The sequence below is a fragment of the Coregonus clupeaformis genome, chromosome 1 (assembly GCF_020615455.1).
Source record: "Coregonus clupeaformis isolate EN_2021a chromosome 1, ASM2061545v1, whole genome shotgun sequence".
In the NCBI taxonomy this organism is placed as follows: domain Eukaryota; kingdom Metazoa; phylum Chordata; class Actinopteri; order Salmoniformes; family Salmonidae; genus Coregonus; species Coregonus clupeaformis.
The window spans coordinates 84,689,479-84,706,557 of NC_059192.1; the positions used below are offsets into that span (position 1 = coordinate 84,689,479).

Below are 17,079 nucleotides of genomic sequence, written 5' to 3' on the forward strand. Positions count from 1 at the left end.
CTCATTAATCATTATTTATTTGATTGAAGAACACTGTACAGTCTTAGACACTTGATAAGTGAACTATTCATCACATTTTTTCACAACCTCTTCTCTGTACATTATCATTTTCGTATATTATCTTTGCATTCTCTGATTCAGGGATGGATGACTGATATTACAGCAGTCATCGGTGTGTATTACACACACCGTAACCTTTTGTGAAACATCCTGTAGTGATGAAATGTGTCTCAGCAATAAATCCAATCTATGGATTGAATGCCTGTATATATATATATATATTGGACTAACTCAGCAGCTCTGAGGAGAACAGTAAATAGTATTTTTAAATGGCTGACACGATGAGGCCAATCTTCAGCTGTGTAGGGAAATCGGACTGTATCCGGGGAGGTGTAGTTTCTGTCCCTCCTTGGCTTCGAAGAAGGTGTATGAGAGGGTAATGGTGTCGACACGGGCCATTCGCGGGTCCTCGTCAAACTCAGGGTCGATGTAAAAGAACACAGGCATGTCCACTTCCTCTTTAGGGTTCAACCGCTGCTCCTCAAAACAGAAACACTGGGAGGGGAGAAGAGATACGCGTTTTAAAACATCAGAGAGACAGACTCAATATGGAGGTAAATATCTGAGATTCAATTTTAGTCAGGAGTCCCCACACCAAGGTAAATAATGTAGATGAAGCTGTATGTGAGCCAGTGTTGTGTCTGAGACCACCTAAAGCGAGACCGGTCTCGAGTACTACAACACTGATGTGAGCTGCAGTGCTTACCGAGGAAAAAGTATTGCAGACTGAAGATCAATGAAGAGATGCACACGCAAAAACATGCAAGTTTGTTCTTGCGTTGAATTTTACATTTAGTGAATTCAATATAGTTCAGCCAGCCTGACGTTTGATTGTCATTGGAGATAATGACTCAAGACAAGTGTGTAAAAATCAGACACAGGCTCAATATGCATGTCAACGTCTGGCCTTGCCCCCAGCCTTTCACATTGTGATGTCTGGCAATGCAAGGCTTCTCAATGTCTAGCCTTGCCCCCAGCCATTTACAGTGTGATGTCTGGCAATGCAAGGCTTCTCAATGCCTGACAGACTGAGTTAACTGATATTTTTCATGACAGACAAGTGAGTGAGAAGATACTTTACTTAAAAGAACATTTCTTCATCCAAATAAGTAATTTAGAGCAAATAGTCCTAGTAGTGGCGGCAGGTAGCCTAGTGGTTAAAAGCATTGGGCCAGTAACTGAAAGGTCACTGGTTCGAATCCCCAAGCAGACGAGGTGAAAAATCTGTTGATGTGCCCTTGAGCAAGGCACTTAAGCCCAATTGCTCCTTTAAGTCGCTTTGGATAAGACAGTCTGCTAAATGACTCAAATGTAGAATGTAGTGACTCTGTCAAACAATGTCATAAGGCAACTCAACACACATTGGTCCTGCATATTAATTTGGTCCCTCTTAATACAGGATACCGGGACGGTTGCTGCTCAATATGCGATATGTGACTAGAATGGCGTTGTAAACAACAGCCAACTTTACAGTAGCTATTACAGCAAAAAAATACCATGCTATTGTTTGAGGATAGTGCACAACAACAAAACACTTGTCACGGCAACTGGTTTGATACATTCACCTCTGAAGGTAAATAATGTACTTATATTCAGTAATCATGCTCTGATTTGTCATCCTGAGGGACCCAGAGATAAAATGTAGCATAGTTTTGTTTGATAAAATCCATTTTTATATTCAAATGTAGGAACTGGGTTCTACAGTTTGAACCCCTGCTGTCTCTGGCTCCACCCCCCCTAACTGGTTGAATAAGTTGACGACGTACTCACTCAAACTGTCAAAACTAACCCAAAACTTTACACAACGTTAGACACGGACACGAATGATCTGCTTGGCGTGTTAACACACTAGTGGTTTGTTGTAACCGAGTATTGGTGCTAAACCGTGTTATTGGAGGCTGGCATGCTAGTTGGCTATAGCGTCATAGGATTCGGTGCCCTGGACGGTTTTCACGGAAGAATACTGTACCAAGTTAGCTAGCTGAATAAACTAAGTTAGAGTCTATTCCTAGAAAACATTGAACCGCTGTAGTTTACAACAATTATAATTTCTAAAGTGGAAGTTGGGAGAGTTATATTTGAGCGTTTCAGTGAAAGGTAAGTGAGGGAGGCCCCGTTCTCTCGCTTTCCCAGATGTTTAGTTAATTTCATTCCGATCTCCTTTGCATTATTGTAGCCTTTTTCTGTAGCCTGTCAACTATGTGTCTGTCTATCCCTGTTCTCTCCTCTCTGCACAGGCCATACAAACGCTTCACACCACGTGGCTGTTGCCACTCTAATCTGGTGGTCGCTGCTGCACGACCCACGTGGAGTTCCAGGTCTCTGGCAGCCTCTGGAACTGCTGTTCTGCGGCCAACAAGGCAGAGTTAATCTCAGCCTATGCTACCCTCCAGTCCCTCGACTTCTTGGCGCTGACGGAAACATGGATTACCACAGAAAACACTGCTACTCCTACTGCTCTTTCCTCGTCTGACCATGTGTTCTCGCATACCCCGAGAGCATCTGGTCAGCGCGGCGGTGGCACAGGAATCCTCATCTCTCCCAAGTGGACATTCTCTCTTTTTCCCCTGACCCATCTGTCTATCTTCTCATGTGAATTCCATGCTGTCACAGTCACTAGCCCATTCAAGCTTAACATCCTTGTCATTTATCGCCCTCCAGGTTCCCTTGGAGAGTTCATCAATGAGCTTGATGCCTTGATAAGTTCATTTCCTGAGGATGGCTCACCCCTCACAGTTCTGGGTGACTTTAACCTCCCTACGTCTGCCTTTGACTCATTTCTCTCTGCCTCCTTCTTTCACTCCTTTCCTCTTTTGACCTCACCCTCTCACCGTACCCCCTACTCACAAGGCAGGCAATACGCTTGACCTCATCTTTACTAGATGCTGTTCTTCTACTAATCTCACTGCAACTCCCCTCCAAGTCTCCGACCACTACTTTGTATCCTTTTCTCTCTCGCTCTCCTCCAACACTACTCACTCTGCCCCTACTCAGATGGTAATGTGCCGTCGCAACCTTCGCTCTCTCCCGCTACTCTCTTCTCTTCCATCCTATCATCTCTTCCCTCTGCTAAATCCTTCTCCCTCCGATCTCCTGATTCTGCCTCCTCAACCCTCCTCTCTGCATTTTTTGACTCTCTATGTCCCCTATCCTCCCGGCCGGGTCGGTCTTCCCATCCTGCTCCGTGGCTTGACGACTCATTGCGAGCTCACAGAAGAGGGCTCCGGGCAGCCGAGCGGAAATGGAGGAAAACTAGTCTCCCTACGGACCGGTCATCTTTTCACTCCCTCCTCTCTACATTCTCTTCCTCGGTTTCCGCTGCTAAAGCCACTTTCTACCACTCTAAATTTCAAGCCTCTGCCTCTAACCCTAGGAAGCTCTTTGCCACATTCTCCTCCCTGCTGAATCCTCCTCCTCCTCCCCCTCCCTCCTCCCTCTCTGTGGATGACTTCGTCAACCATTTTGAAAAGAAGGTTGACAACATCCAATCCTCATGTATTAAGTCAAATGACACCGCTGGTCCTGCTCACACTGCCCTACCCTATGCTTTGACTTCTTTCTCCCCTCTCTCTCCAGATGAAATCTTGCGACTTGTGACGGCCGGCCGCCCAACAACCTGACAGCTTGACCCTATCCCCTCCTCTCTTCTCCAGACCATTTCCGGAGACCTTCTCCATTACCTCACCTCGCTCATCAACTCATCCTTGACCGCTGGCCATGTTCCTTCCGTCTTCAAGAGAGCGAGAGTTGCACCCCTCTTCAAAAAACCTACACTCGATCCCTCCGATGTCAACAACTACAGACCAGTATCCCTTCTTTCTTTTCTCTCCAAAACTCTTGAGCGTGCCGTCTCTAGCCAACTCTCCTGCTATCTCTCTCAGAATGACCTTCTTGATCCAAACCAGTCAGGTTTCAAGACTGGTCATTCAACTGAGACTGCTCTTCTGTGTCACGGAGGCTCTCCGCACTGCTAAAGCTAACTCTCTCTCCTCTGCTCTTATCCTTCTAGACCTATCCGCTGCCTTTGATACTGTGAACCATCAGATCCTCCTCTCCACCCTCTCCGAGTTGGGCATCTCCGGCGCTGCTCACTCTTGGATTGCGTCCTACCTGACAGGTCGCTCCTACCAGGTGGCGTGGCGAGAATCTGTCTCCGCACCACGTGCTCTCACCACTGGTGTCCCCCAGGGCTCAGTTCTAGGCCCTCTCCTATTCTCTCTATACACCAAGTCACTTGGCTCTGTCATATCCTCACATGGTCTCTCCTATCATTGCTACGCAGACGACACACAATTAATTTTCTCCTTTCCCTCTTCTGATAACCAGGTGGCGAATCGCATCTCTGCATATCTGGCAGACATATGTGGATGTCGGATCACCACCTCAAGCTGAACCTCAGCAAGACGGAGCTGCTCTTCCTCCCGGGGAAGGACTGCCCGCTCCATGATCTCGCCATCACGGTTGACAACTCCATTGTGTCCTCCTCCCAGAGTGCAAAGAACCTTGGCGTGACCCTGGACAACACCCTGTCGTTCTCCGCTAACATCAAAGCGGTGACCTGATCCTGCAGATTCATGCTCTACAACATTCGCAGAGTACGAACCTACCTTACACAGAAAGCGGCACAGGTCCTAATCCAGGCACTTGTCATCTCCCGTCTGGATTACTGCAACTCGCTTTTGGCTGGGCTCCCTGCCTGTGCCATTAAACCCCTACAACTTATCCAGAACGCTGCAGCCCGTCTGGTGTTCGACCTTCCCAAGTTCTCTCACGTCACCCCGCTCCTCCGCACACTCCACTGGCTTCCAGTTGAGGCTCGCATCTACTACAAGACCATGGTGCTTGCCTACGGAGCTGTGAGGGGAACGGCACCTCCTTATCTTCAGGCTCTGATCAGACCCTACACCCAAACGAGGGCACTACGTTCATCCACCTCTGGCCTGCTAGCTCCCCTACCTCTAAGGAAGCACAGTTCCCGCTCAGCCCAGTCAAAGCTATTTGCTGCTGCACCCCAATGGTGGAACAAGCTCCCCCACGACGCCAGGACAGCGGAGTCACTGACCACCTTCCGGAGACACTTGAAACCCTACCTCTTTAAGGAATACCTGGAATAGTATAAAGTAATCCTTCTACCCCCCCCCCCTCCCACACCCCCCAAAAAATAACAAAATAAAAGTGGTTGTCCCGCTGGCTATCATAAGTTGAATGCACCAATTTGTAAGTCGCTCTGGATGAGCGTCTGCTAAATGATGTAAATGTAAATCTAGATGTGTGAAGGTTAGTGTATTTTCTGTAGGGAAGCTAATGATCCATCATTTATGACATTCCTGGGAGTGTGTACATTTATATTTTAGTCATTTAGCAGACGCACTTATCCAGAGCGACTTACAGTTAGTGAGTGCATACATTTTTTTTCCCTTCATACTGGTCCCCCGTGGGAAACGAACCCACAACCCTGGCATTGCAAATGCCATGCTCTACCAACTGAGCTACACGGGACTCAGTGTAAACTTAAATGTTTTATTACCATAGCATTATTGTATGTTCTCTATAGTTATGTACTTGAAAATGCATAAATTGACCAATTGGGAACATTTCAGAAAACTCCTAATAAACTTGATACAAAATATTGGGTAGTGATGTAATCCTTCACTGGATCAGTCTGAAACTTTGCACACACAATTTTGCCATCTTGTGGACAAACTCTAAATTACACCTATATTCCTATATCACCGTCTGGCCTTTCTCTTGCATTTCAAAGCTGATGCAAAAAAACAAAAAACGCATGTTTTTTTATTTGTATTATCTTTTACCAGATCTAATGTGTTATTCTCCTACATTAGTTTCACATTTCCACAAACTTCAAAGTGTTTCCTTTCAAATGATATCAAGAATATGCTTATCCTTGCTTCAGGTCCTGAGCTACAGGCAGTTAGATTTGGGTATGTCATTTTAGGCGAAAATTGAAAAAAATAAATCAGATCCTTAAGAGGTTTTAACAGAATGGCACATTACATCAACAGTTTGGTACACATGGCATTGACTACATGTTCATTAGTACCTGTATCTTGTTGAAGTACTGTCCAGCCTCAAAGGGCACTACGTTGTAGGTGGAGATCCCAATAACAGGTTTGTCTGTGGGGTTCTTGGCTCTGTAGAAGGCCAGGGCAGTCTCTCCTGGAACCACCTGTATCGTAACACACACATACACAATAAAATATCTCTATTGTAACAACACACACATACTTGTGACCAATGTCTTGATTTCATTGTGGAAACATATCTGTATGTCCTGACCTCTTTTTGTATAATACTTTTTTATGTCTGATTTTTTCTTGTTTATATGTTCACCTGCCCGGGGACTGCCGACGGAAATTAGCTGGTACAACGCATCTTTTCTCAAGTGTACTGACAGTTATGTATTGTTGTTCATTGTCCCTGTTCAAAAAACATAATAATAATAATAATAATAATAATAAGATAACTAAAACACACAATAAGATACCTATATTGTAACAACACACACAATAAAGATTTGGTTGCTGCTAAAAGTAATGGTTTTAATGTCACACATTGTCTTCTAATGTATCCTTTTTCTTCACTGGGTGTATAGAGAGTGGGAGAAAGAGAGGGAAAGACAAGAGACATGGAGAGGGACAGACACAGAAAGGAGGATGGAAAGACAGACAGAGAAAGAGAACGAGAGCATCATGTATTAAGCATGTCTTACGTATATCTCAGACTGCTGTGGGCGAAAGTTCCACTGCATGCTGGCATGTGTGTCAGCGTTGAAGGTGATCTTGATGATGCGGTCCTTCACTGGCTTCATCGTCTCCACCTGCTCTGCATCGTGACCTGCCACCGCCGCCCCACCCAGACCGGACGCCTAGAGGGGACAACAGACGAGACACCCAGCTATACAATAAATCCATCCATCTTTCACCCACTATTTTCAGGTCTTCTTGTAATACAGCTCCAGATTTCGTGAAGGCTTCTATAATGACTGGTAAGCAAACCAACAATTTGTGATGTGCTACTACAGTGGGAAGAACAAGTATTTGATACACTGCCGATTTTGGCATGTTTTCCTACTTACAAAGCATGTAGAGGTCTGTAATTTTTATCATAGGTACACTTCACACTGTATGATTTTTAAGTAATTAATTTGCATTTTATTGCATGACATAAGTATTTGATACATCAGAAAAGCAGAACTTAATATTTGGTACAGAAACCTTTGTTTGCAATTACAGAGATCATACGTTTCCTGTAGGTCTTGACCAGGTTTGCACACACTGCAGCAGGGATTTTGGCCCACTCCTCCATACAGACCTTCTCCAGATCCTTCAGGTTTCGGGGCTGTCGCTGGGCAATACGGACTTTCAGCTCCCTCCAAAGATTTTCTATTGGGTTCAGGTCTGGAGACTGGCTAGGCCACTCCAGGACCTTGAGATGCTTCTTACGGAGCCACTCCTTAGTTGCCCTGGCTGTGTGTTTCGGTCGTTGTCATGCTGGAAGACCCAGCCACGACCCATCTTCAATGCTCTTACTGAGGGAAGGAGGTTGTTGGCCAAGATCTCGCGATACATGGCCCCATCCATCCTCCCCTCAATACGGTGCAGTCGTCCTGTCCCCTTTGCAGAAAAGCATCCCCAAAGAATGATGTTTCCACCTCCATGCTTCACGGTTGGGATGGTGTTCTTGGGGTTGTACTCATCCTTCTTCTTCCTCCAAACACGGCGAGTGGAGTTTAGACCAAAAAGCTCTATTTTTGTCTCATCAGACCACATGACCTTCTCCCATTCCTCCTCTGGATCATCCAGATGGTCATTGGCAAACTTCAGACGGGCCTGGACATGCGTTGGCTTGAGCAGGGGGACCTTGCGTGCGCTGCAGGATTTTAATCCATCACGGCGTAGTGTGTTACTAATGGTTTTCTTTGAGACTGTGGTCCCAGCTCTCTTCAGGTCATTGACCAGGTCCTGCCGTGTAGTTCTGGGCTTATCCCTCACCTTCCTCATGATCATTGATGCCCCACGAGGTGGGATCTTGCATGGAGCCCCAGACCGAGGGTGATTGACCATCATCTTGAACTTCTTCCATTTTCTAATAATTGCGCCAACAGTTGTTGCCTTCTCACCAAGATGCTTGCCTTTTGTCCTGTAGCCCATCCCAGCCTTGTGCAGGTCTACAATTGTATCCCTGATGTCCTTACACAGCTCTCTGGTCTTGGCCATTGTGGAGAGGTTGGAGTCTGTTTGATTGAGTGTGTGGACAGGTGTCTTTTATACAGGTAACGAGTTCAAACAGGTGCAGTTAATACAGGTAATGGGTGGAGAACAGGAGGGCTTCTTAAAGAAAAACTAACAGGTCTGTGAGAGCCGGAATTCTTACTGATTGGTAGGTGATCAAATACTTATGTCATGCAATAAAATGGAAATTAATTACTTAAAAATCATACAATGTGATTTTCTGGATTTTTGTTTTAGATTAAGTTTCTCACAGTTGAAGTGTACCTATGATTAACCCCACCTCTTTAAGGAATACCTGGGATAGGATAAAGTAATCCTTCTACCCCCCCTTTACTCCAACCCACCCCCCCCAAAAAAACAAAAAAAAATTGTAAAGTGGTTATCCCACTGGCTATAAGGTGAATGCACCTATTTGTAAGTCGCTCTGGATAAGAGCGTCTGCTAAATGACGTAAATGTAATAAAAATTACAGCCCTCTACATGCTTTGTAAGTAGGAAAACCTGCAAAATCGGCAGTGTATCAAATACTTGTTCTCCCCACTGTATATCTACCTCCACAAACAAAATCTCAAATAATACATTAGAAATCTTCAAGTGGCAGTACTACTGTATCAAACATTGTAGCTCTCTCTCTGCTCTCCTACCCGTCCCAGAGCCATCTATTTTAACATGGATGCCATTTTGAATTACAGTGTTGTGTCATGTAAATACATAATAATGCAGAAACCTTAATGTCCATACTCTCTAAATATATGGTTCTGCTCCTACCTGGCAGTAAAGTCTGTAGAGGGGTACAGCCGCGTAGGACATGCCGATCATTCCCACCCCCGCAGCAGCGATATACGTCAGCACCGTCTTGTTCCTCTTCCTCCACTCATCCTCCTGCTGCTTGGTCTGGCTCTTCCGACTCTTGGCCCCCCGTATCTGGGGGTTGAGGCGTGAGGGGACCCTCCTACAGAGGAACCCCTGGGCATAGCTGTGGAGGCCCCTGGCTCCCTTGCCCTGAAGACCCCTGATACAGGTCTGTATGTTTGAGGATGTCAGTAAGACAGAGTTCTTAGAGCAGCACAGGGACTCACGGACAAGGATGGGGAGTAGCATGACTGCAGTGGGTTTATAAGTTCAAGCTTCAGTCCAGTCAGATGCTGCTCCTATCTGGGTGTGAAAACAACATAAAATGTGTTGACTTGAATGTTTCTGAACTAGCTAAACCTTCATGTTGAGAACTGATAGGTTCAGGGATAGATTGGGCTAAGCTGACAGCACCACTGCAGCAGTGTTAAGGCATAACAACCAGTCTAGCTAGCTAATGCCGGCACACTGCACTACAATAACCTGTCACTATGGTAAAAGCACAGATAAAACATATTTGGTAAAGCAAGAAAGTAAAACCCCTCGCTAGCTAACAAGACATTAGCTAGCAGATTGTAACAGGCTAATTTGATGCTCCATTAGCCCTTACAGGATAAGTACCGTTTGGCGTAGCACAGAATTTTCCACCAACCTTAAGTTGCCGATACTATCTTCGTTCACGATTCACCCAAACATATCTTCTAAAATGTCCGTGTCCAGTTGCAGGTGGTTTGTTTGAATTTAGAAAATGCTCAGTTATTAAAATAAAAATTTGCTCCATAAAGTAATCCAACAATGTGTACGCTGCAATCTTGCGTATTTATTTACAGTGTTTTCAGAAAGTATTCAGATCCCTTGACTTTTTCCACTTTGTTACCTTACAGCCTTTTTCTAAAATTGATTAAATCATTTCCCCCCCTCAATCTACACACAATACCCCACAACAACAAAGCAAAAACAGGTTTTTAGAAACTGTTGCAAATGTATTAAAAATAAAGACGGAAATATCACATTTACATAAGTATTCAGACCCTTTACTCAGTACTTTGTTGAAGCACCTTTGGCAGCGATTACAGCGGAGTCTTCTGGGTATGACGCTACAAGCTTGGCACACCTGTATTTGGGGAGTTTTCCCCATTCTTCTCTGCAGATCCTCTCAAGCTCTGTCAGGTTGGATGGGGAGCGTCGCTGCACAACAATTTTCAGGTCTCTCCATGTTCGATAGGGTTCAAGTTCGGGCTCTGGCTGGGCCACTCCTGCGTTGTCTTGGCTGTGTGTTTAGGGTTGTTGTCCTGTTGTAAGGTGAACCTTCGCCCCAGTCTGAGGTCCTGAGCGCTCTGGAGCAGGTTTTCATTAAGGATCTCGCTGTACTTTGCTCCGTTCATCTTTCCCTCGATTCTGACTAGTCTCTCAGTCTCTGCCGCTGAAAAACATCCCCACGGCATGATGCTGCCACCACCACCATGCTTCACCATAGGGATGGTGCCAGGTTTCCCCCAGACGTGACGCTTGGCATTCAGGCCAAAGAGTTCAATCTTGATTACATCAGACCAGAGAATCTTGTTTCTCATGGTCTGAGTCCTTTAGTTGCCTTTTGGCAAACTCCAAATCAGGCTGTCATGTGCCTTTTACTGAGGAGTAGCTTCCGTCTGGGCACTCTAGCATAAAGGCCTGATTGGCGGAGTGCTGCAGAGATGGTTGTCCTTCTGGAAGGCTCCCATCTCCACAGAGGAACTCTAGAGCTCTGTAAGAGTGGCCATCGGGTTCTTGGTCACCTCCCTGACCAAGGCCCTTCTCCCCCGATTGCGCAGTTTGGCCAGGCGGCCAGCTCTAGGAAGAGTCTTGGTGGTTTTGGTACCCTTCCCCAGATTTGTGCCTTGACACAATCCTGTCTCGGAGCTCTACGGACAATTCCTTCGACCTCATGGCTTGGTCTTTGCTCTAACATGCACTGTCAACTGTGGGACCTTATATAGACAGCTGTGTGCCTTTCCAAATCATGTCCAATCAATTGAATTTACCACAGGTTGACTCCAAGTTGTAGCAACATCTCAAGGATGATCAATGGAAACAGGATGCACCTGAGCTCAATTTCGAGTCTCATAGCAAAGAGTCTGAATACTTATGTAAATAAGGTATTAGTTTTTTAAATTAATTTCCTGTTAAAACCTGTTTTAGCTTTGTCATTATGGGGTATTGTGTGTAGATTGATGAGGAAAACATTGAATTTAATCAATTTTAGAATAAGGCTGTAATTCAGGGGTCTGAATACTTTCCGAATGCACTGTAAATGTATAACTATTTATATCTTCTCTCATTGGGCGTTCGAGTGGATCACTTTTGTCAAGTCGGCCCTTTAAAGTGTGTTGCATTATGGGGATAAACATTCATCCTGCAGCCATCGCCTGCATTGTGGGAGGCTCTATTGTCCACCAATCAGTAGGGTGTTTTTGATGCGAACGTGACCAAAAACATGACAAACAGGAACCAACTCTGCCGCATTTCATGTATACAGTGGATATGTACAAATTAATGTAATATGAGGCTCTCTCTCACTAATTGATTGTACAATGTACACACATAAAGTTGAAGTCGGAAGTTTACATACACTTACGTTGGAGTCATTAAAACTCGTTTTTCAACCACTCCACTAATGTCTTGTTAACAAACTATAGTTTTGGCAAGTCGGTTAGGACATCTACTTTGTGCATGACACAAGTAATTTTTCCAACAATTGTTTACAGACAGATTATTTCACTTATCATTCACTGTATCACAATTCCAGTGGGTCAGAAGTTTACATACATTAAGTTGACTGTGCATTTAAACAGCTAGGAAAATTCCAGAAAAGTATGTAATGGCTTTAGAAGCTTCTGATAGGCTAATTGACATCATTTGAGTCAATTGGAGGTGTCCCTGTGGATGTATTTCAAGGCCTACCTTCAAACTCAGTGCCTCTTTGCTTGACATCATGGGAAAATCAAAAGAAATCAGCCAAGACCTCAGAAAAAAAATGTTAGACCTCCACAAGTCTGGTTCATCCTTGGGAGCAATTTCCAAACGCCTGAAGGTACCACGTTAATCTGTACAAACAATAGTACGCAAGTATAAACACCATGCAGCCACCATACCGCTCAGGAAGGAGACGCGTTCTGTCTCCTAGAGATGAACGTACCTTGGTGCGAAAAGTGCAAATCAATCCCAGAACAGCAGCAAAGAACCTTGTGAAGATGCTGGAGGAAACAGGTACAAAAGTATCTATATCCACAGTAAAACGAGTCCTATATCGACATAACGTGAAAGGCCGCTCAGCAAAGAAGAAGCCACTGCTCCAAAACCGCCATAAAAAAGCCAGACTATGGTTTGCAACTGCACATGGGGACAAAGATCGTACTTTCTGGAGAAATGTCCTCTGGTCTGATGAAACAAAAATAGAACTGTTTGGCCATAATGACCATTGTTATGTTTGGAGGAAAAAGGGGGTTGCTTGCAAACCGAAGAACACCATCCCAACCGCGAAGCACGGGGGTGGCAGCATCATGCTGTGGGGGTGCTTTGCTGCAAGAGGGACTGGTGCACTTCACAAAATAGATGGCATCATGAGGAAATAAAATTATGTGGATATATTGAAGCAACATCTCAAGACATCAGTCGGGAAGTTAAAGCTTGGTCGCAAATGGGTCTTCCAAATGGACAATGACCCCAAGCATACTTCCAAAGTTGTGGCAAAATGGCTTAAGGACAACAAAGTCAAGGTATTGGAGTGGCCATCACAAAGCCCTGACCTCAATCCCATAGAAAATGTGTGGGCAGAACTTAAAAAGAGTGTGCGAACAAGGAGGCCTACAAACCTTACACCAGCTCTGTCAGGAGTAATGGGCCAAAATTGTGGAAGGCTACCCGAAACATTTGACCCAAGTTACAACAATTTAAAGGCAATGCTATCAAATACTAATTGAGTGTATGTAAACTTCTGACCCACTGGGAATGTGATGAAAGAAATAAAAGCTGAAATAAATTATTCTCTCTACTATTATTCTGACATTTCACATTCTTAAAATAAAGTGGTGATCCTAACTGACCTAAGACCGGGAATTTGTACTAGGAGTAAATGTCAGGAATTGTGAAAAACTGAGTTGAAATGTATTTGGCTAAGGTGTATGTAAACTTCCGACTTCAACTGTATTTTCAGTTTGTGTGTGTGTGATAAGTTTATTTAGACATTATAAAGAACAACTTAGAAACAATGGCAACACTGCCATGGTCCACTGAGCCTTGCTGTTGGAAAAGCACATCAGTGTCCGACTTTCGGCTGTCGCATATGCACCTCCCCTGACTTCACTCTTCGACTTTTATCAACAACAGGAGGCTGCTGAGGGGAGAACAGCTCATAATAATGGCTTGAACGGAACAAATGGAATGGCATCAAACACCTGGAAACCCTGTGTTTGATGAATTTCCAGTCATTACCACAAGCCTGTTCTCCCCAATTAAGGTACCACCAACCTCCTGTGTCATCAACTGTCTGTTGCATTCGCCTTACCACTCAAACTAGTCCAATGATTGAGACGGGTGGGTCCACACCAAAGTGCTGCATGTCATGATGACACTCAACTGTCTCAATCAATGAGAGAAGATTTAAAATAGACAAGATGGTGGCTTACACATAGTTGGATTAGTTCATGGAGCAAAACACTGATTTCTTTAAAGCTGCAATATGTAACTTTTTGGGCGACCCAACCATATTCACATAGAAATGTGTATTATAGATCTGTCATTCTCATTGAAAGTAAATCTAAGAAGCGGTAGATCTGTTCTATGTGCATTATTTCTATACTTCCCGTTCTTAACTTTCAGTTTGGTACACCAGCTTCAAACAGCTGAAAATACAAAAGTGTTGGTTATGGAAAATACGTTTCACAGCGGTTTGATGGTACAATGATTTTCTACACTATACTTGTTTTGTCAAAAACTGAAACTATTCGAATTTTAACAACCAGGAAATGGCAGAGCGATTTCTGCATAGTACACATTTAATAACAGAGCATTTTCTAAATTCAAACGAAACACCGGCAACTGTACACGGACATTTTAGAAAATACATGTTTGGCCGAATCGAGAACGAAGATAGTATCGCAAAGTTAAGGTTGTTCGAAAATTCTGTACTACGCCAAACGGTACTTATCGTGTAAGGGCTAATGGAGCATCATTAGCCCGTTACAATCTGCTAGCTAGCAAGACATAACTATACAGTAACGTTACCTATTGAGCTGTAAAAAAAAAAAGACATGGTTGGCCAGAATATTCTCAATACAGCCAATGTGATAGAGCATTAGATCGCTAATTTAGCTACACGAGATAATTTATACTAGCTAACTACTATTTATAAGAATTCCCTAGGTAACAACTATTCATTAGTAAACATGCGCAGTCCAACATTAGCTAATGTAGCTAGATACGGGTAAGTTGCTTTGGTAGCTACAAACTACATATAAATCGTAACTGCTCATAACGCCGAGGTCTCGTTTAGCTTTGATACTGCCCAATGTCAATACGATAGGTATATTATAGTGTTAATAACTCACCAAGTAAATTAAGCTGCCACACACCCTTGGATTGTACATTACAAAACATGTAAGAAAAGCATGGTCCAGCGGTTTAACGTCCCCCCCTTGATACAAGGATCATAATAATCTGTTCCGGGCAGTGCTATTGTTCCGTCAGCGCTTCTTTTTCTTCTTTGGTGTTATGGCGGTCCGCAAACAAATGTTATAGGTGCATTCCGCCACCTGCTGTATTAGCTGTGTATCAGCCTACTAATCTGTAGTACAGTATGAATTCATTACACTTAGTGAAAAAAAGACTAACCCTGCACCCATTAAAACCTCAACACTATTCCATTACTTTAGCCCCATCTGATCCTGTTCAAAACATCTTGTAATTCTTCTGCAGTAAAATCTTGTACACCCAAGTACTTCTCTGCAGCTGCCACCACAACATCTATCTTCTCTGATTTACGTTCCATTCCTGCGGTACTTGACAACCATGGCCATGAACACTAAACAAAAACAACCTTACTGAAGCACATGTTATTCCGATCACTCTATTGGCCTCGGCCTACTCATAGGGATTCTCTTAGGATCCCTCACCCTTGACCCATCTTCCTCTACTACTCTCTTCACTACCTCAGCATACGACACCTTCTGTACTTCTCTGATCCTGGCAACCTCAACCTGCCTTTCTCTCACCGGACACCTCTGATCTCCAGCACCATGGGTACCCCTACAGTTTACACACACAACATTTTCCACTGATACGAAACATTCCTTTGTCTCATGTCCTCCTGCACACTTCTCACATCTAGGAATCTCCCTCCTACACACTGCTGCCACATGACCATAAGCTTGACACCTAAAACATAGTAATGGAGTCGGGACAAAAGCTCTCACAGGATAACTGACATGTTCTAACTTGACTTTATCTGGTAAAGACTCTGCATCAAAACTCAGTAGTACAGACAGTGTCTTCTCTGTTTCACCACGCTCTCCACCGGGTCCGTGTCGCACCAAACGGTGGGTGGCACAGACACCAGGAATCTTCAACTTCAGTTGACCCAACACTTAACGCCACTTCAGTTATCACTCCTTTCAATGGCGCCCTGCTCCGGAGAGGAAAGCAAGTCACAGTTCTTGTCCCCAGTCGTGTGGTGAGGAGTGCACGCTCCCTCTGGATGGCAGAACATTCCCCAACCTCTTCTCCACCCAACCTGACACCACATATGGATCTGCCTTCTGGCAAAAAATCTCACTCCCACTGGGCCAGGAACATCTTTGTCATCATCAAGATGAGGCTCAAACTCAGCAGTCTTCACCGCAGCTGCCACCACAGTTAATTCACCCTCACTCTCATCATGTTCAATTTCCTTCTGTAGCTCTTCCAAAAGTTGTGTGATCCACCACTCCATATTCACTCGAAACATGTTCCACTTTTCTCATTTTCTTCCTGTCCACCATCTTACCCCCACCTCATGGCCACACCGGCAGCCAATCCCTTTCCCGCGTGAACCCTCAACCTTTCTTGACAAATAATTAGCTTGTTAACACACAATAATTTAGCAAATTAGTACACCCAAATTCCAAATGTGATTATACATAGAGGAAATGCGTTCAACACAGGTAATAGTACCAAAAGCTAAATTAGATGGTCTATATTTCTCCTTTGCCAGCTACTGTAGTAGGCTACTTGAGTCTTCACCCGCATTCACAACTTGCACGTTAACACATATTCACAATGATAATTATTGGAATAGGCCTGAAATATTAAATCTGTATCTCCTTTGCTTGCAGAACATTTATTCAGAGAAAATGTGTGGGAAGTTGACTGTTGACTTGAATGCAATGAGAGAGGAAGAGAGAAGCCCAACTCGGCGGAAAAGCTGTCTCCCTCCAGCAGGTGGCGTTTTTTAGTTGTTTCGCCCACCAAGCAAGGATGTTTGGAGGTCAATGAGAGTGTCGACCAAATTTGGTCAACAAAAAAATGAATGGCTTATTTGCTACATGAGGTTTATTTGATTGAATATACATTTTGTAATGCTTATGTTGTACTGATACAAGTAGGACACGTGACATCCCAGGCAACTTTGAGAAAAAACACTTTATATTGGAGTTTCTATTGATCTCAAGATGGCAATGCATATTCATGGCATGAGGCTAGTAGCATAGCATCTCTCTCCATTGAATACAGGCAGTTGACGTCAACAACCCTCATCGAATATTCAAAATAGGATGACAAAAATTAGATGTATCCACCAATCCAAAGAAAGGATAGGCGGGAGCTAGACAGTCCGCCGTGCCGCTTTGTGGACAACTCCCATTGTTAGGGCGGAGATACATGTATCTTGTCAGTATATCCATAA

At 44.1% G+C, this 17,079-nt stretch overlaps 1 protein-coding gene across 2 annotated transcripts; it reads right to left on the reverse strand.

Annotated features, from left to right (window-relative positions):
- LOC121584260 (cytochrome c oxidase assembly protein COX11, mitochondrial) lies at positions 1-14,840 on the reverse strand. Of its 2 annotated transcripts, none has more exons than XM_045225083.1 (5): positions 14,750-14,840; positions 9,081-9,335; positions 6,791-6,946; positions 6,122-6,247; positions 1-555 (listed from the first exon to the last, which is right to left on the reverse strand). In XM_045225083.1, exons 1-5 carry the CDS (start codon positions 14,786-14,788, stop codon positions 355-357), a joined length of 777 nt encoding a protein of 258 aa, XP_045081018.1. In that variant the 5' UTR covers positions 14,789-14,840; the 3' UTR covers positions 1-354. The 2 variants fall into 2 exon arrangements, with proteins under 2 accessions (XP_045081018.1, XP_041756024.2); XM_041900090.2 differs by having other exon boundaries at positions 9,081-9,467; positions 14,750-14,833.
- Between the last annotated feature and the right edge of the window lie 2,239 nt (positions 14,841-17,079).

Excerpts from the sequence above, each read along its gene's own strand:
- LOC121584260 (XM_041900090.2), bottom strand. The coding sequence starts at position 9,413 with ATGCTACTCCCCATCCTTGTCCGTGAGTCCCTGTGCTGCTCTAAGAAC. Across the intron at positions 6,947-9,080 it reads TCTACAGACTTTACTGCCAG|GCGTCCGGTCTGGGTGGGGC; the intron begins GTAGGAGCAGAA and ends TGTCCCCTCTAG. Across the intron at positions 6,248-6,790 it reads CACAGCAGTCTGAGATATAC|GTGGTTCCAGGAGAGACTGC; the intron begins GTAAGACATGCT and ends GTTACGATACAG.